This window comes from Sus scrofa, chromosome 6 (assembly GCF_000003025.6).
Source record: "Sus scrofa isolate TJ Tabasco breed Duroc chromosome 6, Sscrofa11.1, whole genome shotgun sequence".
Lineage (NCBI taxonomy): Eukaryota > Metazoa > Chordata > Mammalia > Artiodactyla > Suidae > Sus > Sus scrofa.
In genome coordinates, this window is record NC_010448.4 from 60587524 (window position 1) to 60610378 (window position 22855).

The 22855-nt window shown below is 51.7% G+C and overlaps 1 protein-coding gene across 2 annotated transcripts; it reads left to right on the top strand.

Annotated features, from left to right (window-relative positions):
• Positions 1642 to 9183, top strand: LOC100620869 (zinc finger protein 239). 2 transcript variants are annotated; one of them, XM_005664876.3, is made up of 3 exons: positions 1642 to 1851; positions 6234 to 6325; positions 7318 to 9183. In XM_005664876.3, exon 3 carries the CDS (start codon positions 7384 to 7386, stop codon positions 8491 to 8493), a length of 1110 nt encoding a protein of 369 aa, XP_005664933.1. In that variant the 5' UTR covers positions 1642 to 1851; positions 6234 to 6325; positions 7318 to 7383; the 3' UTR covers positions 8494 to 9183. The 2 variants fall into 2 exon arrangements, with proteins under 2 accessions (XP_005664933.1, XP_003356126.1); XM_003356078.4 differs by lacking the exon at positions 6234 to 6325.

The window sequence follows — 22855 nt, forward strand, 5'->3', positions numbered from 1 at the left end:
TATTCTTTGGCTAAAGACAAAAGCAAGTGGAGGAAGTGGAGGGAAAGGACCGGCTCCCTTTCATTCTGATACACGTGTGTATTGTGAACTGACCACTGCAATGGCAACATCCATCCCCTCACAGTTACCGTTTTCATCTTGTGACGAGCTCCTTTAAGATCCAGTCTCTCAGCAGCCTTCAAATACACACACAGCAGATTGCAATGAGCTGGAGAGAGCTTACCAGGGGACCAAGGAGCTGCAAAGTATACTACTGCTTAGGAAAAGCAGTGATTTTTTTAAGGAAAAGCCCTTGAAGAGCATTGGTTGGGGGCGAGTGGGGTGGTGGAGGCTGACTTTGTCCCCCGCCCCCGCCCCGCCCCAGGAGATATTTATCAATCTCTGGGAATGATTTTGGTTATCAGGACTAGGGGGCAGGGTGGGGTGTGGCTCCTGGCAGCGGTGGGTGGAGGCCAGGGGTGCTGCTCTACACCCTACAGTACACAAGCCCCACTCCCAAATGTCAACAACGCCGAGACTGAGAAACACTGGTTCCCTTTCAGAGTTTCCTCGCTGAAAACAGCCGTCCCCTACCTTGTTCCCTGCTGTCTCCATGGCAACGGGGCATTTTGTAATGAACTGCTGAATGACTAGATGAAGGCCCAGGCGGTCAAGGGGATGCAGGGGTGCTCTTGAGACCCCATAGTGGCCTAGGTTGTCAGGCCTGAAGGTCTCCAACCAAACTGGGAATAAAAAATAACAATAAACAAAAACGAGCCAATGAATCCGGTGAAGGCTCTGAGTAGTTGCTAGAAAGCAGGCACCCAGGCACGATCATTTTCTATAGACTATTTCAAGAAAGCTTCCCAGAGAGTTTCTGCTGAGGTTCAGCGGTAAGAACCCGACTAAGTATCCAAGAGGACGCTGGTTCGATGCCTGGCCCCGCTCAGCGGGTTAAGAACCCGCCTTGCTGTGGCTGAAGCTCCGATTGGGCCCCTAGCCTGGGAACTTCCATATACTGCCGGTTGGACTCTAAGAAAAAAAAAAGCAAGCTTGCCAGATCCCAGGCCGGCAGCCCACAAACGCCCACTCCCCAAGCATCCTCCCACAACCCGCCCAAACACAAGTTCACAAGTGATGGGCGAACCTCCCCCACAAATGACCCCAAGGCCAACGAAAGGGCCCGGACACCGTGGCAAGACCAGGCAAGCAGTGCCAGAGAAAGAAAACGGGAACGCTGGATCGGGGGTCTTTCTCACTTCCACCGGCGACCTAGTTGCTCGGTGACCACTGCCTGATCTTGTTGCGGGCTCCCTGCCCCGCCGCAGCGTGCGGTACTACAACTCCCAAAAGTCTCTGCGACCATTTTCCTCCTCCCCTCCCTCCCCCTCCTTCCCGCTTCCCTAGAAAATAAGTTGGTGGAACCATTCGCCAGAGCTTTCTAGCCACGAAGTCATCCTTGAATATAAGATTTTTATCATGTTCTTCTTTTTATGGAAAAGGGCACTCTCGTTGTCTCCTCCCCTTTTAAACTACAATACCCAGAAGTCTCTGGCCCTCAGGCTGAAAGTTGCCTTGGAGACAGAGAGAGACGCCGGAAGCCAGAGAATGAGGCGGGGCCAGGGTAAAAGAAGGATTCCGATTGGTGGAGTCGTCATAGCGCTGGCTTTGAAGGACAGGTCAAGGGGTGCGCGTGCGCCGTGCGTTGGCCCAGCGCGCGTTCTCGGTCGGCCGAGTCTGGGGGTCCTCAAGCCCCCCGCGACACGACGCTGTCGCAGGTTGCGCTGGGCAAAGGCGAAGCCTGCGCAAACCAGACGCTCCGGCCGCGTTTCCTTGGCCGGAAGTGCGCGCTCCATAGAAGTGTCCCGGGAGGTAAGTGCGATCCGTAGATTCCCCAGCCCCGGTTTCTGAATCAGCTTACATGTTTCCATGGTAACAGCCCCCCCGCATGTGACATCATAGCTTCCTTTGGGAAAAGATGGGACAGATTTGAAGGGCTTGCGGATAATGAGCCGCTGCCCCCTCCAACGGGCGGCCTACCCTGTACCCCTAGTTTCTTCTGCTTTGGGCCTGTTTCCCCTGCTTTGCGAAGTGACCTTTGGAGCCCCTTCCGCCGCCCTCAGTAGCTCTTGGACCCTGGTCGAGGTACACTAGCGCTGTGCCTCAGTTTCGCCATCCGTAAAAGGAGGAGGATGCTAGAATTTGACTCCTAGAGAAGGTTGCTGTGAGGATTAAAGAGCCTTGAGATGGTGCGCCGCACACAATAGCCACTCAAGTGTTAGCGTCTCTGACTGTCATCGTGATCATTGTTCCCTTGGGTTTTGGACAGGTCCCTCCCCTGCTCTGGGGTCTCATGGTTGACTTGCAAACTGGGTGCTTTGGGGGTTGTGTGTGTGTGTCTTTCTTCAGAGCCTCACCCGTGACATATGAAAGTTCCCAGGCCAGGTGATCTAATAGGAGCTGCAGCTACCAGCCTACACCACAGCCACAGCCACGCCAGATTCCAGCTGCATCTGTGACCTACACTGCAGCTCACGTCAATGCCAAATCCTTAACCCGCTGAGCCTGAGCGAGGCCAGGGATGCAACCTGCGTCCTCATGGTTATGGCTTGAACCTAGCCAGAATCTAGATTGAGACTTGAACCCATCTGCTGGGACTCAAACCCAGCCTAAACCCAGATTGGGACCTGAACCCACAGTTTTTAAATTAGAATCACTTACCCAGTGTCTGGACTTACTGATGTTCAGTTTCTGTATGCCTCCACGCAGAATGAATTCAGCGAGACACAAACTGACAGGCAAGAAATAGATTTATTAAGATAGGATGCCTGTGGAGTTACCATCGTGGCACAAGGGAAACGAATCCGATTGGGAACCATGAGGTGTGGGTTCGATCCCTGGCCTCCCTCAGTGGGTGAAGGACCCGGCGTTGCCCTGAGCTGTGGTGTAGGTCATAGATGTGGCTTGGATCTGGCGTTGCTGTGGCTCTGGCGTAGGCCAGCAGCAACAGCTCCAATTCGAGCCCTGGCCTGGGAACCTCCATATGCCGTGGGTGCAGCCCTAAAAAGCAAAAATTAAAAATTAAAAAAAAAAAAAGACAAGAAGCCTGTGAGAGATCCATGGGGACAGGCAAGGAGGCTTTGCCCTGGGGATTAGATGGGCTACATTTTTATAATCCAGGGGGAGCGGGGAAGGGAAAAGACTGCCTCTTTCCTCTTTCTTCAAATCGTAGCTCCTCCTTGGTGTTCAGTAAGAGTATTTGACCCTGTAAGCTCAAACTAGGACTATCAAGATGCTGATTCAAATCAGCAGAAGGGTGGTCCTTAAACTCCTGCCCTTGGTCTGAACCTGAATGCAGGCCTCCCTCCATCCCCCACCCAATAATGACCTGAGGCATAGCTCTTGCCTCCACTAGTCAAGCAAATCTGCTCGTTCTGATGGCTTTCTTGAACAATTATTATTATTATTATTATTTGTCTTTTTGCCTTTTCTAGGGTCACACCTGGGGCATATGGAGGTTCCCAGGCTAGGGGCTGAATCGGAGCTGTAGCCTCCGGCCTACGCCAGAGCCACAGCAATGTGGGATTCAAGCCGCATCTGCGACCTACACCACAGCTCACAGCAACGCTGGATCCTTAACCCACTGAGCAAGGCCAGGGATCAAACCCACAACCTCATGGTTCCTAGTCAGATTCGTTAACCACTGAGCCACGATGGGAACTCCATCTTGAACAATTATTAACTTACAGTGATCTCCCAAAGTTCCCTAGGTTTCCCTACCTTAATTGTCCCTTATTGGGACTTCTCACCTACCTGTGTAACTATGCTATTCCATGCCTCTCAATAAGACCCTGGAATTCCAGAAGCTTGTCCTTGTCATGGCCACTGCTGGTGACCGTGGTTAGTTCCTAGTCCTTGGCCAGCCCTTCCACCTGTCCTCAGGTAGAAAATGGTGGGGATGGGCTTTTCCAGCTTCTGGTCCAGGCACTGCCCCTGACTTTGCCCGGTGACATGGGACATGCTCTTTGGTCCAAGCTTGCCCTCCATCATCTCCCATCTGTGAACTAACCAAGATGTGCCCAATTGATTTTTTTTTTTTTTTTTTTTTTTACTTTTTAGGGCTGCTCTTGCGGCATATGGAGGTTCCCAGGCAGGAGGTCTAATGGGAGCTACAGTTGCCGGCCTATGTCACAGCCGCAGCAATGACAGATTGGAGCTGCATCTGCTACGTGCACCACAGCTCACGGCAACACCCGATCCTTAACCCACTGAGCAAGGTCGGGGATCAAATCCTCAACCTCATGGTTCCCAGTCAGATTCATTTCCACTGCACCAGGACAGGAATTCCCCAATTGATGTGAATTACACTTTTTTTTCTTTTTTGTTTGCCTCAGTGGCGGTGGCATATGGAAATTCCTAGGCCAGGGATTGAATCCCAGGTGGAGTTCCTTAACCCACTGTGCCAGCCCAGGGATCAGACCCGTATCTCCACAGAGACAAGCCGGATCTTTAACCCACTGTGCCATAGTGGGAATTCAAGGGGTGCCCAACTGAATTTGGAGGTTTCGTTCAGTGCTAACATTGCTGTCAGGACATCTCGTGCCCCCAATGGCCTTGGTACCCCGCACTTTGTGCTGTTAAGCAGCTTTTTCCTCTTTGTCTCAGATGTGGCTTCAACTTCAACAAGGTTGGTTTTTTCCAGTTTTGTACCAAAATCAAGCCAGTTCATATTTCCCTCCCTGGGTCTCTGAAATAGGACTCCAGCTAAGTCAGTGCCCCCATGACCTCTGGAGACATGTGGTCAGGAAGTTATTTTTTCAGTTGCTTTCTCTCTTTTCATTGTGTTTGCTGTTAGGACCATGATGGTCAGGACGGGAAATTTCCCCTTCCACCCCTCTTGAGTTCTTGTGGCTAGACTAATACTAAAATTGACACAAGACAGGAGTTCCTGTCGTGGCGCAGTGGTTAACGAATCTGACTAGGAACCATGAGGTTGTGGGTTCGGTCCCTGGCCTTGCTCAGTGGGTTAACGATCCGGCGTTGCCGTGAGCTGTGGTGTAGGTTGCAGACACGGCTCGGATTCCTCGTGGCTGTGGCTCTGGTGTAGGCCAGTGGCTACAGCTCCGATTCGACCCCTAGCCTAGGAACTTCCATATGCCGCGGGAGTGGCCCAAGAAATAGCAAAAAGACAAAAAAAAAAAAAAAAATAATAATAATAATCAGAGCAGTTCCCTCGCTGCAATCTATTGAAAGTCAGCCCTTGACACAAGGGTTTGTAACGCAAAAACAAAAATATTTAAAAAAGAAGAAAAAAGAAAAAAAAAAAACCCACAAAAATAATCAAAGTGCCATTGAGGCATATTTTGGGGCACCCTGTCCTGGTCCCCAACATGATACTGGCTTTCTATTTGGAGCAGTACAATGATGTTTCATGTTAAAAATAAACTTTGTGAAGTTCCCTTCGTGGCTCAGTGGTTAATGAACCCAACTAGTATTCATGAGGATGCAGGTTCGATCCCTGGCCTCGCTCAGTGGGTTAAGGAGTATTGCTGTGAACTGTGGTGTAGGTTGCAGACATGGCCCTGGTGTGGCATGGCTGTGGCTGTGGCATAGGCTGGCAGCTGTAGCTCCAATTCGACCTGTAGCCTGGGAACGTCTGTATACCAAGGGTGTGGTGTTAAGAAGCAAAATAAGGAGTTCCCCTTGTGGCTCGGTGGTTAACAAACCCGACCAGCATCCATTAGGATGCAGGTTTAATCCCTGGCCTTGGTCAGTGGGTTAAGAATCCGGTGTTGCTGTGAGCTGTGGTATAGGTCGCAGATGCAGCTCGGATCCCTCATTGCTGAGGCTGTGGTGTAGGCTGGCTACAGCTCTGATTGGACCCCTACCCTGGGAAGCTCCATATGCTGCTGGAGTGGCCCTAAAAAGACAAAAAAAAAAAAAAAAGAAGCAAAATAAACAAATAAACTTTGCACATGCAGTGACTCTCAGTCTTGGTTGTATGGACGTCAGAGCTACTTGGGAGCTATTAAAAAAAAAAAAAAAAATCCTATGCCCAACCCCACCTCTGGAAATTCATTCCACTTGTCTTGGCCAGTGCATTGCTTTTATTCCCAGAAGATTCTAATATGAATGAGGGATTGAAAAACACTGACTAGTTAAAGGTCTGTTGTGCTCTAAAATTTATTAGTTTTGCTCACCCCTAAATCCTAAAGGGGTCTTTGCTTGTCCTGCCTTTGGCTTCCTTCCTTCAGTCACGAAGCCCTTCACCTGAACCAGCAGCCCAGGGAGGACTGCATTTACTGACCGCCTAAGGAAGAGTCCTTCGCCTTGCTACTTCTGGCAGGTAGAAGCTGCTGGCATTCCCTGGGGCTAAGGACTGAGTGTTTGTCTGCCCCCACCCCATTCCTATGTCGGAGCTTTAATGGCCAATGGAGCTATTTGGAGGTGGAGGCTTTGGGAGGTAATTAATTGGTTTGGATGAACTTGGCAGTAGAGCCGTCCTGGTGCAATTGTCGCCCTCAAAGGGGGATGAGAGGACCGGAGTTCACTCCCTCTCTGCATCCATGGCTTGTTCTGAGCCACTCCACCCCCTGGAGGCTGGAGAATCCAGTTTTTTTTTTTTTTTTTTTTTGGTCTTTTTAGGGCCACACTGGTGGCATATGGATCCTTAACCTACTGAGCAAAGCCAGGGATCGAACCTGCCTCCTCATGGATACCAGTCAGATTCGTTTTTGCTGAGTCACATTGGAAATGATCCAGTCCATTTTTTTAAGGCTGAGGGCTGAGGCAGGGGGGCGGGGGTCCCTCAGCAGCAAGGAGGTGGAGCCGAGATAAACTTGTTTGGAGCTAAGCCCCGAGGCCTCATCTGGGGAGGGGGTTGGGGGGTGCTCACCCAAGAACAGAAATCCTTTTTTTTTTTTTTTTTCCGTTTTAGAAATCCCATGAGACAAATCCCATAGGATAGCACTTTTACGTGGAATCTAAAATATGGCACAAATGAACCTCTCCACAGAGCAGAAGCAGACACAGACACAGACAGAGCCGACTTGTGGCCGCTGAGGGGGAAGGAGTGGGATGCACGGGGAATTTGGGGTTAGTAGATGCAAACTATGACATTGAGAATGGATGCTCAGATCCTGCTGTACAGCGCAGGGAACTCTCCAATCACTTGGGATAGACCATGATGGAAGATAATATAAGAAAAGAAATGCGGGACCCAGTCACTTTGAAACTGGCACAACGTTGTCAATCAACTATGATTTAATTTAAAAAAAAAAAAAAAGGAAAAAAGGGTAAAAAATACCTTGGATAACATGTGCATTTTCAACCTCTCAGCTGGCGCGACTTGGCCGGACACACAAGAGCAGGGATGTTTCTGGAGAGTAAACGCACGAGGCTGCAATGCGGGGCACTCAGTGTGCTGAGCTCCAAGAGGCCTGGAGGCAGGACCCACCGGATGACCCGGAGCCGCTCCTGGGAGAACTGACCAGCGTTCAGGACCGAGGTCACCGAAGTTACGGCGGTGGGAGGAACGCCCTCCCGACGGCGCACACACCTCGGAACGCGGCTGCTGAAGGACCGCGGCATCGGTGTCCGATCCGCGGCAAAAGCTTTGAGCAGCAAGCCGACCTCCTCGACCACCAGAAAATCTCCACGGGGAGGAAGCCGTTCCAGTGCGGCGAGTGCGGGAAAGCCTTCAGCTACCCCTCGGCCCTGAAGGTGCACCAGCGGACGCACACCGGGGAGCGGCCGTTCCCCTGCGCGCAGTGCGGCAAGGCCTTCAGCCACAGCTCGGCGCTGCTCCTGCACCGGCGCGTGCACACGGGCGAGCGGCCCTACGCGTGCGGGGACTGCGGCCGCGCCTTCTCGCAAAGCTCCTCGCTCGTCCTGCACCGGCGCACACACACGGGCGAGCGGCCCTACGACTGCCCCGCGTGCGGGAAGGCCTTCTCGCGCCACTCGGCGCTGGTGGAGCACCGGCGGGTGCACACGGGCGAGCGGCCGTACGCCTGCAGCCTCTGCGGCAGGGCCTTCAGCCAGAGCGCGCACCTGGCGCGCCACCGCAAGGTCCACGTGCAGCCCAAGGCGCACGGGTGCGGGCACTGCGGCAGGGCCTTCCGCTCGCCCGCCGCCCTGCTGCAGCACCGGAGGATCCACACGGGCGAGAGGCCCTTCGGGTGCCCCGAGTGCGGGAAGGCCTTCACCCAGCGTCCCTACCTGGCGCAGCACCTGCGCGTGCACGCGGGCGAGCGGCCCTTCGAGTGCGAGCGCTGCGGGAAGGCCTTCGGCAAGTGCGCGCACCTGGCGCGGCACCGGGAGACGCACGCGTGCGTCCGCGCGCCGGCGGGGAGGGCGCGCGGCGGGGACGCGCCCCAGGGGCGCGCGGACGCCGGCACCTCTGTCGCAGGGCGCCGCAGGCAGCGGCGCCCACCCAACCTCTGCGGGGACTGCGGGAGGGTCTTCAGGTGCAGCGCGGCCTTGGCCCAGCATCGGCGGCTGCAGGCCTGCTGACCCTCGCGGCAAACTGCGGGGCGGGCCTTTCGCCGGCAACTTGGTTCAGCACCTCGGAGACCCCGGGGGGTAGGATTTGGGGCAAGGAGTCAGCAGCGGAGCCTTAACGAGAAGCCGCATTATGCCCCCTTTTTGAAAAAAAATATATTGGAAAGCCTTATTTTGTCAGTCTCCGATTTTCCACGCCTCTTACTTTGGACCTGACCTTGGGGACGTACGTGTATCGGCCATCGGACCCCTCGGCTCCCCCTGGCCGTGCAGGTACCTCCTCTGGGCTTGGAGGGTCAAGCAGGCGAGGGGGCTGCTTAAGGGACGGTCGTCTAGGAGGCTGGGAGAGCAGGGAGCCTGGGGGCCTCTCTGGCTTCTCCCCTGCATGCAGGAAAGTGGCCTTCGAGTCGGCCCAGAGCGCTGTGGGTGTACAGGTGCTGCCCTAGGGCTTGATACAGGGAAAGCCTTGAGTGCTTGTGCCATCCCTCTTATCGTGTTACAGGTAGGAAAACGGAGGCCCAGGCCCTCGGGAGCTGGGATGACCCAGGATGGCGACCCGGGCAGCGGGGCCCAAGGAAGTCTTCTCCTAAGGAGGCAGCTCATGACTCCTGTGCTCCCTACCCAGTGGCATCCTGGTATTTCATCCCCTGGGGCTTGGTTTCTCCCACCCCCTCCCCCGTTTCCCAGACCAAAAAAAAAAAACAAGCATAAAATAATTCAGGCAAGGCTGCTGGTGCAGGGCTCTCCCCTCTGCGTGGCCTCCAGGGCCCCAGGGTCATTGGCAATGAAGTCGCCCGCGGTCCTTTTGAGACAGATTGGGGGCGACCGGGGTGCGGGGGGGTGGTCCATGCCTCCTCCGTCTTTACCCTGCTCTGCGGGGAAGGGCTGGTGTTGGTGGCCACTGCTCCACTGGGGGAGCCAGGAGAAGGAGTCTCTTTGTCTTGTAAACGTCATCACCAGCCTCTGCCGGTTGTCATAGTGATTTTTTTTTTTTTTTTTTTTTAAGCTGACCCTGCAGGCTTCTGGATGTTAAGGGGATTGGCCTTCGTCCCTTGGTCCCTGGGAGGGAAACTTGAAGCTTTCGGAATCACACAGGGGCAGGAGGGCCTTGTTATCCCAGGGTGGGCCCCTCGGACCACAGAGCAGGGATGCTGAGAGATGACCCATGGTAGCTTGGGGGCAGGCCTGGTTGTGCTGAAGCCAGAAAGATGATACCGGAATCCGGGGTCTTGCTCACGCAGTCGAAGATTGACCTCTGTGAACACACGGGCAAGCAAGGTCTTTTTTAAAGGAAAGCAAATAGCTCCCAGGGCTGCTGGGAGCGGGGAGAAGAAACCCCCCCCCCCCATTGTCTATAGGAGTTTTTAATCCCTTAAAGATGGGGGGGACCAACACGGGATCCAGAAAGATGTGGTTTTCTCCCATTGGCCTTGCTCAGTTACCTATATCAGTCCTTGTCCCATAGGAGTCTTAGGGGAGGAAATTTCCCATAAGCCTCATGGATTTTTTTGCCCTTTTCTTTCCATAAACTGAGTCATGGTTTTAGGGATTCGTGTCCATCTGGGCGAGGTACACTCCCTCTAGTAAGCAAGGCCTGTGGGGATGTTACTCCCTGGAGCCCTTAAGCCACAAGTGTTAATCAATAGCCATATCAGAGAATTCGTCGAAGCCCACGCTCCTGCACTGATGAGCCTCAGTGTCAGAGAGACCAACCGCGGTGCTTGGAGGTCGGGGCTTGGAGCCGCCTGATAAACCCAAGCTCTGGGCAGGAGATGCTGTGGGCCCACGATTGAGTTAAATCATTGAGGGGCCCGTGACCCAGTCACCCGTGCCTGCTTGATGACACCCCGGTAAGACCCTGGATGCCCACGGCTTGGGTGAGCTTCCTGGCAGGTGATACACTGCAGCGTGCCAGCGTGCAATGGAAGCTTTGCATCCGGGACTCTCCCAGCCTCCCTTTGGCAGCTCGGAATTTGTATCCTTTCTTTCTTTCTTTTCTTTTCTTTTTCTTTCTTTCTTTCTTTCTTTTTTTTTCTTTTTTTTTTTTTTTTTTTTTTTTGTCTTTTGTCTTTTTAGGGCTGCACCCGTGGCATATGGAGGTTCCCAGGCTAGGGGTCCAATAGGAGCTACATCTGCCGGCCACGGCCACAGCCACAGCCACAGCCACAGACATGCCAAATCTGAGCCTCGTCTGCAACCTACTCCACAGCTCACGGCAACACCAGATCCTTAACCCACTGAGCGAGGCCAGGGTTCAAACCCACAACCTCGCGGCTCCTAGTCGGAGTCGTTTCTGCTGCGCCTCAGGGGAACTCCCTGTACCCTTTCTAATTAAACAGTATCCCTAAGTCTAGTGCTTTCCAGAGTTGGGAGTCATTCTACAGAGTTATCAAACCTGAGGGAATTGGAGTTCCTGTCGTGGCTCAGCTCCGATTAGATCCCTAGCCTGGGAACCTCCATATGCCACGGGAAGCGGCCCTAGAAGAGGCAAAAAGAAAAAAAAACAAAAAACAAACAAACAAAAAAAACCCCACCAAAAAACAAAACCTGAGGGAAGTGATGGGAATCTCCGAATTTATAGCCAATAAGTGCAGAAGCAAAGGCGGCCCCTGACCCTGGAACTTAGGACTGGTGTCTGAAGTCAGGGCCATCCTGTACCCTTAACCAGTGATGTTTGCCCCATTTAATCTAATTCTTTCAATGCTTTTCTGATTTTATTTCCCCCGCCCATTAGGTCTGATCTAGAATCTGGCTGGTGGTGTTCAGACTGAAGCACTGCCCAACCTCCAGCCCCCAGATTTCATTTGCTAATGGTTCAAGCTGCTTAAAAAGCAAAGCAAGGTGTTCCCGTCGTGGCTCAGTGGTTAACAAACCCGACTAGGAACCATGAGGTTGCGGGTTCGATCCCTGGCCTTGCTCAGTGGGTTAAGGATCTGGCGTTGCCATGAGCTGTGGTGTGGGTCGCAGACATGGCTTGGATCTGACGTTGCTGTGGCTCTGGCGTAGGCTGGTGGCTACAGCTCCAATTGGACCCCTAGCCTGGGAACCTCCATATCCTGCAGGTGCGGCCCTAAAAAGACAACAGAAAAAAAAAGCAAAGCAAGAATGACCACTGATCTGGACCAGGCTTCTGCTTTGTTAAGGCTAACGCCAGCTGCATTTCTCAGAGTGTTTCCTGAACACCAAGCAAAATGCTAGAACCTGGACCTCAGTTGGCTCCACAGTCAACTCAGATGGGCCATCTCTCTTTCTGCCCCTGCTTCCTGATACAGGGCATCCTGGTTAAGTGTTTGTCCTCAGCGTCCTGACCTGGGGCTGTAGCTACCTAGCAACGGGCGGGTGGCCAGTTTCAGGTCCTCTTGTTAAAATGCTGGATGGCCTCTCCTGAGTCAACACACACACAAGGCTGCCACACCCACGGCTCTTAGGACAGGGCCTGGCGCAAGCATTCAGTAACCATCGGTGATTGCTTTAGAACTATGTTTTAATGATGATAAATGCAAAATGGCTGCGACATTGTTGCTTTCAAAAACGATAGAGGTTCTCTGTTTAGGAGTTCCTGCTGTGGCGCAACTAATTGGCATTGTCTCTGGAGCGCATGAAAGCAGGTTCAATCCCTGCCTGGCACAGTGGGTTAAGGATCCGGCATTGCCACAGCTGCAGTGTAGGGTGCAACTGCAGCTCAGATCTGATCCCTGGCCTGGGAACTCCATATGCCATGGGGCAGCCAAAAAAGAGAAAAAAAAGATGTTCTCTGATTGATAGAATTTGTATCAGTGAATGCTACTGTGTACCAAGTACTCCTGTGCCCGAGTATCTAAAATGCTTTTTTTTCTTTTGTCTTTTTAGGGCCGCATCTGCAGCATATGGAGGTTCCCAGGTTAGGGGTCTAATCATAGCTGCAGCCGCTGGCCTACACCAGAGCCACAGCAACAGCAACGTCAGATCTGAGCCACGTCAGCTCACAGCAATGCCGGATCCTTCACCTACTTAGCGAGGCCAGGGATTGAACCTGCAACCTCATGGTTCTTAGTCGGATTTGTTTCCGCTGCGCCACGACGGGAACTCCCCGAGCCTGTAAAATGCTTTTGTTTCTTAACCTTCACCGCGGTGCCATGACTAGTTCCTCTCAACAGCCCCGTGTTCCACCAATTAGAAAATCCATCCTGAGACATGAACCTGTCTGCAGAACAGAGACAGACTCCCAGACCTGGAGAGCAGATTTGTGGCTGCCAAGGGGGATGGGGACGGGCTGGGATGGACGGGGAGTTTGGGGTTAGTAGATGCAAACAAACTGCGACATCGAGAATGGATAAGCAGTGAGATCCTGCTCTACAGCACAGGGAACTTGTGATAAAACATGATAGATGGTAATAGGAGGAGAATGCATGTGTGTATGTGGCCGGGTCACTTTGCGGTACAGCAGAATGTGACAGAACAGTGTAAATCAACTGTAATAAAAATTAAAAAAAAAAGATCAAACCTGGAGTTCCTGTCGTGGCTCAGTGGTTAACAAATCTGACTAGGAACCATGAGGTTGCGGGTTCAATCCCTGGCCTTGCTCAGTGGGTTCAGGATCCAGCGTTGCTGTGAGCTGTGGTGTAGGCTGCAGACGCGGCTCGGATCCCACATTGCTGTGGCTCTGGCGTAGGCTTGGCAGTTATAGCTCTGATTAGACCCTTAGCCTGGAAATCTCCATATGCTGAGGGTGAGGCCCTAGAAAAGGCAAAAAGACAAAAAAAAAAAAAAAAAAAATCAAACCTGAAGCAGGCTGCCTCACTTGGCCAGGGGTACGGAGCAGGTAACGAGACTCAGCATGTCCCCTTGAGGTCGAAACCCACTGCCAGCCACCTATGTGGTACCTTTAGTATTAGCGTGATTACATAGCAATGTCCAAGAGGGGTTTATACTAAGAAACAGACTTTGTTTTGGCCTTTCTCCCCATTCCGGACACAGGGCTCCCGCAATCCTCGGAATTCCCTACGTGGTGAGAATGACAAAGACGCCTTTGCTGTGTTAATGAGACGGCTCTGGGTTTGCACCTAAGGATGCGGGCTGGTTGCCTGGGAGACAGCCTTGTGATGGAGATTGGCAATGGCCGGTGATGGAATCGAGCTTGCAGAGGTTCTAAACACCCAGGTGGCCGGGCTTCTGAGAGCTTCCAGGTGGGCAAACAGGCGGAGGTCTGGGGAGATGCAGCAGGAGAGAGCGAGGATGCGCCAGGCCCTTTGCCCTCACCTCGTCCTCGGCTTCGCTTCCAGCAGGCCGTTCCAGACTTAGATCCTGTCGTCATAACCCGGTGGTCTGGTAAGTAGGATGGCCCTCTGAGTTTTGTGAGCCAGTCCAACAAATTTGAGCCCAAGGAGGGGGTCATTAGACCACAAATCCGTGCCGGCGGGTTAGAAGCATAGCTGACAGCCTGGGCCTGCATTTGGCGTCTGACCCAGAGGGAGCCGCCTGTGAGCCCTTGACCTGTGGGACCTGACACTGTCTCCGGGCAGCTTGTGTCCGAATGGAGTTGAGTTGTGGGACAGCCACCTGGTGTCAGAGGGTTGCTTGGTGGTGTGTGAAAAAAACACACATTGTCATTGGTGTCTCAAGTGGAATGTGTAACCCCTCTCTGGATTCCTGGCTCCCGTGCCTCTGGGAAAGGTGCCCTTTCTTTTTGACTCTGAGCAAGATCAGGATGGTCCACGCACCTGCGAGCGGACCTCCGCGGTGTGGGGAGGTCTGGTGGTGAAACGTGGCTCCACTCGCTGCCTTCCCAAGGCCTTCCCACGCCTGCCCTGTGCCCTGCATCCTGCAGGGCAAGGGGCTTCCCCTGAAGCATCCCGCTTTCATGGGCGGGAGCCAGCCTGCGTCATAACTCGTTACTGTTTCATGCAAATTAAAATCGAAAATGTCCTCAGGCTGGATTTCCCTGGTGGCCTAGAAGGGAAGGGCCTGGCATGGTCACCGCTGTGGCTGATGTCACAGCTGTGGCTCGTGTTCAATCCCTGGCCTGGGAACTTCCGCGTGCCTCGGGCGAGGCCAAAAAAAAAAAAAAAGTTCTCAGGCTTTTGGTGTTTAAATGGTGGCTCCCTGACCAGCACCTTCTGGGAAAAGTGCAAATTCCCAGGTGCCCACTCCAGACCCACAGACCAGAAACACGGAGAGGGAGTCCAGCGCTCGTGGGTTTAAGCGGCCCTTCAGGTGATTCTGATGCGCTCAAGTTTGAAAACGGTGTGGGGAAGGGATAAAGTGAGGATGCTTAGGAAACCTGGCTGTTCCTGACATCCTTTATTGGGGTCGGGGAGGGGCATCAAGACTTTTCTTTGTGGTTTCTTGTTATGCAATCCATCCCCCTGCCACTTACAAAGTCAATACTCACACGGTGGAGTGGAAAGATGCCTTTCATCAGAGTGCCAGCAATCCGGGGAGATGGTGGGCTCAGCGGCCCCCCAAACACCTCCACAGGTTCTGCTCGGCCATGAGAGCATTTAAAGAGAAACAGGGGTGTCTTCTCAGGTAATCACAGGGGGAGAGTCCGAGCTGTCGCCATCCCCTGCCGTGTGCAGGCTCGAGGACCCTTTGTGATCTCTCCTTAGAGGCTGCCTTGTTCAGAGCTTGGTCCCGAGGTTATGGAAGCGGAGGCTGGGGAAGAGCGCTGGCCATGTGTTATTTACTTATTTTTCATTTCTACGTCTTTGCTCCACGGAAAGAACCAGCAAATTAGACATGGTGTTGTGTGACCAAAGATCTGAAGGGTGTGTTCGGGCCGGGGATGAGCAGGGAGCAGGGATGTGCTTGGTTTAAGGTTAGTGACAAGACAAGGGGGTGCCTCCTGCAGAGAGCTCTTTGCTGCAAAAGGCTTTTTCCTGCCCATAGCTGCTTATATTCTGACCAGGGAAGGAATGCTAGGCACGCGTGAGAAGGTCAAGATTCTTAGTCCTTTAAGGCTCATAAAAACCCAGTCATTGCTAAATTATGGCAAGGTCTAGTCTTTGCCAGTTGCAGAGCTTCAAAGCAACCTATAGCATTTTCTTAATCATGGACTCATCATGGTTGGGGTGGGGGTGGGGGTCTCTGTCTGGGACAGTGGGCTTCAGTCAGTCCCAGGTGGTGATGGGATCATTAAAAAAAAAAAAAGAGTTCCCGTCGTGGCGCAGTGGTTAACGAATCCGACTAGGAACCATGAGGTTGCGGGTCCCTGCCCTTGCTTAGTGGGTTAAGGATCCGGCGTTGCCGTGAGCTGTGGTGTACGTTGCAGTCGTGGCTCGGATCCTGCATTACTGTGGCTCTGGCGTAGGCTGGTGGCTACAGCTCCGATTTGACCCCTAGCCTGGGAACCTCCATATGCCGCGGGAGCGGCCAAGAAATAGCAAAAAGACAAATAAATAAATAAATAAGAAATGGTAAATCTGTGATAGGATGGCGGTGTTAGTGCCGTGGTGGTGATAATATTGCAATATAAAATCAAATCTACGCATTGTACCTGCTAAGCCATGCAGGGTTATATGTCAGCTCTATCGCAATAGAGCTGGGGGGAAAAAAAGCCCACCGGGAGGTGCAGCCCAGGTTGAGAGCCATTTCAGTCCAGAAGTACCTCCTTCTTCGTCCTCCCACTCAGAGTACCTGCCCTGCTGCCAGGCTGCCAGCCACACCTGGCAGACACCTTTGGGATGCTGTGGAGTTGGCGGGGGTCAGAAAGACAAAGGAATGGGCAACCATGAGGATGTGAGAAGTGCTGGGAGGAGGAGAAGTACAGGATCCCCGGGGATCCCCAGCGAGGAAGGACTTCCTTCTTCCAAGCTGGGGGAGGGGAGGCAGAGCAGGGGGGGCCGTGGTCCCCCAGGGACGACTTCCGGGCAGGGGGAAGCACGGGGAGAGAGGGATGGGGTGAAGGTGGATGAGGAGGGCACATTACTTCTGCCCGCTTCCCATGGCCCAGAACACCAGCTGCAAGGGAGGCCCAGAAGGGTGGCCTTGACCAGGCTGCCCTCAGACCAGCGGAAACTGAGTTCCAAGCCCGGCGTCAGAGAGACCCTGACTACGCAGCAGAAATTCTGCCAACTTGCGACACCATCTCATGGCATCCTTCCCTCTACGGAAGATGCTTATAAATGCGGACACTGGGTCATGGTCTCTGAGCCTCGGTTCCCGCCGCTGGCGTGTAGGAGGCATCACTGCTTCTGTGCACTTATGGGATTTAAGGAGGTAACACGTGTTGCCAGTCGCTCTGTTGAGAGCACCTGGCCGGTAGGAGTGACTCGCGCGCCACCTTGTGGTTGTAAGCACGCCGCCTTGGCGCCACCTCGTGGCCACATGTAGCAATTGCTCGTGCTGAGCGCCCCCATGCTGCTTGTCTCGGTTCTCAGACTCTGCTCCCTTGGCAGGCCAGGCAGATGGTGCAAGGGTGGGAGGCTGGCTGAGCGGGAGACCCAGGAGGCGATGGGGACTGTTGCACCCTGGGAAGCCATCCCAGATCTCCAGCAGAGTGTTGCCAGGTAGTGGTGCAGACCTGGAATTAATTCCCCTCAACTGTGACCCCCCACCAAGAAATTGCAACACGTGTGGAAAGCATCTCCAGCTTTAGAGATGGGAACTAATCAAAACTTTTTTGTGGGAGTTCCCTTGGTGGCTTAGGGTTAAGCAACCCAACCAGTATTCATGAGGACACGGGTTCCATCCTTGACTCACTCAGTGGCTAAAGGATCCTGAGACGCCCTGGGCTGTGGTGTAGGTTGAGGACGCGGCTCCAATCCCGTGTTGCTGTTTCCGTGGAGTAGGTCGGAGGCTATGGCTCCGATTGGACCCCTAGCCTGGGAACCCCCATATGCTGCGGGTGCAGCCCTAAAAAGAAAGACAAAAAAACCAACTTGTTTTGTGAGCACTGTGCGGGCCCACCCCTTTGTGATGCCTTATAATATGGCCTTGGAGTATTTCAAAATCTTTCCCTCGCCTTCTGGATGGTTAATTTTCTGGGTAAACTTGACTGGATCAAGGAGTGCCCAGATATTTGTTTCTGGGAGTGTCAGTGAGGGTGTTTCTGGAAGAATGAGCATCTGAGTCCGCAGACTGGGTAGAGCTGATGGCCCTCCCCAGTGTGGGTGGGCATTACCCACATCCACTGAGGACCTGGACAGAACAAAAGGGTGGGGCAGGGAAATCCTCTCTCTGCCTGGCTGTCAAGGTGGGATGTTGGTCTTTTCCTGCCCTTGGACTGGAACTTGCACTACTGGCTTTCCTGGTTCTCCAGCCAGCAGACAGCAGACTGCAGGACCTCTCAGCCAATCATTACAAGAAAATTCTTCATAATAAATATACATGCATGTATGTATGCATGACCTATCTCTGATTGGTTCTGTTTCTCTGGAGAACCTTGGCTAATACAGTGACATTTTATTAAGTGCCTCTTATGGGCCCATACTTTACCTGCCTTATTTGGGGGAGACAGGCTCAGAGAGGTTGTGTGCCTTCCCCAAGGTCACACCGCTTTATTTTTTTCTTCTAATTTTATTGAAGTATAGTTGATCTATAATGTGTTCATTTCTGCTGTTTGGCAAAGCGATTCAGTTCTATATATTCTTTTTTTTTAAAAGCAATCTTTTTCATTATGGTTTCATCACAGGATATTGAATATATTTCCCTGTGCTACACAGTAGGACCTTGTTGTTTAACCATCCTGTATATAATAGTTTGCATTTTCTAATCCCAAACTCCTCATCCATCTCGCTTTCTCCTTCCACCCCTTTGGCAACCACACGTCTGTTCTCCATGTCAATGAGCCTGTGTCTGTTCTATAGACAGGTTCATTTGTACCATATTTTAGATTCCACATAGAAGTGATGTCATATGGTATTTGTCTTTCTCTTTCTGACTTTCTTCACTTAGTATGAGAAACTCTAGTTCCATCCATGTTGCTGCAAATGGCATTATTTCGTTCTTTTTTATGGCTGAGTAGTATTCCATTGTGTATATGTACCATATCTTCTTTGTTCATTCATCTGTTGATGGACATTTAAGTTGTTTCCATGTCTTGGCTATTGTGAATAGTGTTGCAGTGAGCATAGGGGTACATGTATCTTTTTGAATTGTAGTAGTTTTGTCTGGATATATGCCCAGGAGTGGGATTGCTGGGTCATAGGGTAGTTCTACATTTAGTTTTCTGAGGAACCTCCATACTCTTCTCCATGGTGGTTGTACCAATTTACATTCCTACCAACAGTGCAGGAGGGTTCCCTTTTCGCCACACCCTCTCCAACTTTTGTTATTTGTGGACTTATTCATGATGGCCATTCTGACTGGTGCGAGGTGGTACCTCATTGCAGTTTTGTTTTGCATTTCTCTAAGAATTCATAACATTGGGCATCTTTTCATGAGCCTGTTGGCCATTCGTATGTCTTATTTGGAGAAATGTCTATTTAGATCTTCTGCCCTTTTTTTTTTTTTTTTTTTTTTTGTCTTTTTTAGGGCTGCACCTGTGGCACATGGAGGTTCCCAGGCTAGGAGTTGAATCAGAGCCACAGCAGCCAGCCCTGTGCCTCAGCCACAACAACGCAGGATCTGAGCCTTGTCTGCAACCTACACAACAGCTCACGGCAATGCCGGATCCTTAACGCACTGAGCGAAGCCAAGGATTGAACCTGTGTCCTCATGGATCCTTGTCAGATTGGTTTCTACTGAGCCATGACAGGAACTCCTTCTGCCCAGTTTTGATTGGGCTTTTTTTTTTTTTTTTCATTGAACCGCATGAGCTGTTGGTATATGTTGGAGATTCATCCCTTGTTGGTCACATCATTTGCAAATACTTTCTCCTGTTCTGCAGGTTGTCCAGGTCACACAGCTTTAGATGGTTTTTATCTTCCCATTCACCGTGGGCCACACTTACCATACTTATTTTTCCTTTATGTGTAATGTGTCTGGATATTTGAGTTTTCTTTCTCTTTTTTTGCTTTTTAGGGCCGCACTCGCAGCATGTGGAGGTGCCCAGGCTAGGGGTCAATCAGAGCTGTAGCTGCCAGCCCTCACCACAGTTCATGGCAACGCCAGACCCCTAACCCATGGAATGGGGCCAGGAATCGAACCAGACACTTCGTGGTGCCTAGTCGGATTCGTTCCAGCTGTGCCACGACAGGAACTCTGAGTTTTCCACCTCCAATATACAGACGTTAAACACACAGTTACACACTAGTTTCGAATTTAGGGCCTGAAAGTGACTATGAATAAGACTAGAACCAGTCTCCTCATTTGACAAATGAAGACACTGAATTCTACCAGAGTTATTCAGGCAAAATCCCATAGCTAGTTGTTTCAAGAAAAAGATGTTAAGTATTGGGAAGAATGTATAAAAAGTACCTATGGAGGAGTTCCCGTGGTGGCGCAGTGGTTAACGAATCTGACTGGGAACCATGAGGTTGCAGGTTCAATCCCTGCCCTTGCTCAGTGGGTTAACAATCCGGCGTTGCCGTGAGCTGTGGTGTAGGTCGCAGACGCGGCTCGGATCCTGTGCTGCTGTGGCTCTGGCGTAGGCCAGCGGCTATAGCTGCGATTCAACCCCTAGCCTGGGAACCTCCATATGCCGCAGGAGCGGCCCAAGAAATGGCAAAAAGACAAAAAGACAAAAAAAAAAAAAGTACCTATGGAATCTAGATGAGCTTGGGAAAAAATACATCGATGCCTCTGGATAGAGGAGGCAAGCATTGGGAAGGGGGGTGCATTGTGATGAAATGAGGCTGGGGGTATCAGGGAAGTGGGGGGGCGCTGAAAGGGCTGAATGTGGTAGTATTGGGGGTCCCCAAGCCCTCCCCCAGGCTTGATGATTCTCCAGGAAGACTGGACTCAGCCTAGAGCCAGCCTCCTGGCTGTGGTTCACTTCTGCCAAGGATACAGGGCGCAATCAGCAATAGTCAAGTCACGTGGGCGGAGGTCTGCATAGAAGCAGCCCCAGCTTCCAAGGCTTCTCCCTGTGGACTGGGCACACTCAGGGCCTCCCGGGACCAACTGTGACAGCACCTGTGGTGAAATAGCAGCTCACGTTTCATAGCAGGACAAGAAAATTGAAACATACACTTGTTCTCCACTCTCCTGCCTCTCCTCGTGCATATGCATGAACCAGACTTCCTTAGGAGATAACCTTCCTTCTTAATTGTTAAAAAAACCTTAAAAAAAATTTTTTTTTTTGTTTTTTTAGGGCTGCACCCATAGCATACGGAGATTCCCAGGCTAGGGATCGAATCAGAGCTGTGGCCATCAGCCTACGCTAGAGCCACAGCAACGTGGGATCTGAGCTGCGTCTGCGACCTACACCACAGCTCATGGCAACACCAGATCCTTAACCCCCTGAGTGAGGCCAGGGATTGAACTTGTGTCTTCATGGATACCAGTGGGATCCGTTTCCTCTGAGCCATGACGGGAACTCCTAACCTCCCTTCTTAATCGCATAAAGGGTCACAACTCCTTAGGAGTTAAACGTCCTTCTTAATCTTATAAGCGGCCACCGTGACTCCTGACCCACTGTGACTCCCAATCTGAGTTCACTTCTTGGTGGGTGTCAAACCAAAAGACCCCACCAGCCAAAAGAGCAGGAGAAGGAAGGATTTATTACTCGCAGCAAGTAAGGAGGACACCGGCAATCTTTGCCAAAGCAGTGTCTTCCCACCAGCAAAACTGGAGAAGATTTAAGCTAAGGGTCCATGCGTATCCATGAGGGGCTTGAGCAGAGGGGAATCCAGCCCAGAATCGTGGCCAAGTTTGCATCTGAGTTGGAGTGGATTGAAGTCAGCAGGGTTGGGAAGAGGCCACACCATCTCTTTAATTCCAGTTGACCTGGTGGCCAAGCCCTCGAGGGGGGCTCAAATTCTGCAAAAACAGCTCAAGAATGTGCTGCAGGCTGGTGTGGAAATAGAAGCAGGAGTCTTCCCAGCTGACTGATGACCTTTGCTATGGCAACTTCTTTGCCAGAAGACAGTTTGTTCCTGGGTTCTTTGTCCCCTCAAGATGGTGAATTACTGAGATCCGTTCACAGATGGGCACCGGGTCCAGGCTCAGGTCACAGAGCGGCCTTGGCCAATGACGACCTCTCTGTGTCCAGCAAGCCTTGTTCCCTTTCTCCCTGTGCCCCTCCCCTCTCAGCTTAGACCACTGCTCAATTTGCACAGGGACGTGAGGGCCTGGATTGTGTGCACTGCCAGTGTGTCATTTGATAATAACCCTTTGTCTCAAAAATTTGTATAACTGAGCCTTGACCTGTAACAGGTGGCACAGTCCTCAGAGCTGAAAGGCTGTCTCCTGGGGTATTATCCTCAGGTTGGCGAGAATTCAGTTTTCCATTTCTTTCTTAGGTTGACTAGTGATTAATTTTTTCATGGACATCTGTGAAATGTTCACCAGGGAACCTCATTAAAGACTTAGTGCCAGGAGTGCCCATCATGGCTCAGGGGTAATGAACCTGACTAGCATCTATCCATGAGGATGTGGGTTCGATCCCCGACCCTGCTCCGTGGGTTAAGGATCCAGCATGGCCGTGAGCTGTGGTGCAGTGCACAGATTTGGCTTGGATCTGGCATTGTTGTGGCTGTGGTGTAAGCCAGTGGCTACAACTCCAATTCGACCCCTAGCAGGGGAACTTCCATATGCCTCAGGTGCAGCCCTAAAAAGACCAAAAAAAAAAAAAGTAAAAAAAATTAAAAAATATAAAGACATACTGCCAAAGGTTCTGATTGCAGGCTGGTCACAAAGGCACCCTCTGCCTGGCACCTGCCAAGATCCCAGACTCCCAGAAGGAAAGCAGGCATTCAGGATCAACCACACTGTCGGTACAAAACAGCATAGGCAGCATGAGTTTCTCTAGTCAGTTGGTGATGGGAGCCCCCCAAAGCCAAGCTCCCAGATCAGCCAAGGCCCAGACCTGCAAGGAGGCCAGGTGAGCTGGGCTTTCCTTGAGGGCAGAGGATATGGTGTGAGGGTTGGCTGTGCAACTGGAGTTTTGCAGAGTTGCATCTGTAAAAAAGAAACAAGAGTTCCCTGGTAGCTCAGCAGGTTAAAGATCTGGCATTGTCACTGCTGTGATGGAGGTTCGATCCCTGACCTGGGAACTTCCGCATGCTATGGGTATGGCTGATAAAGTAAAATATGACTTTATTTCAAGAAGAAACAGCTGGAAAAAACCTACATGATCACGTCTATAGATGCAAAAAAAAAACACTGAACCCAATTCATCATCATCTATTTATGACAAAATACTATCAGAAACCTCTAAGTAGAAAGAAGCCTCTGTAACCTAATAAAAGCTAAAACCTAATGGTTTTTACCCCAAAAGCCCACAATCACTCTTATTATTCAGCAGTCTGGAAGTCCTAGCTGGGTCTTCTTGTGGATTTTGTTTCGTAAACCT

Excerpts from the sequence above, each read along its gene's own strand:
- LOC100620869 (XM_005664876.3), top strand. The coding sequence starts at position 7,384 with ATGCGGGGCACTCAGTGTGCTGAGCTCCAAGAGGCCTGGAGGCAGGAC.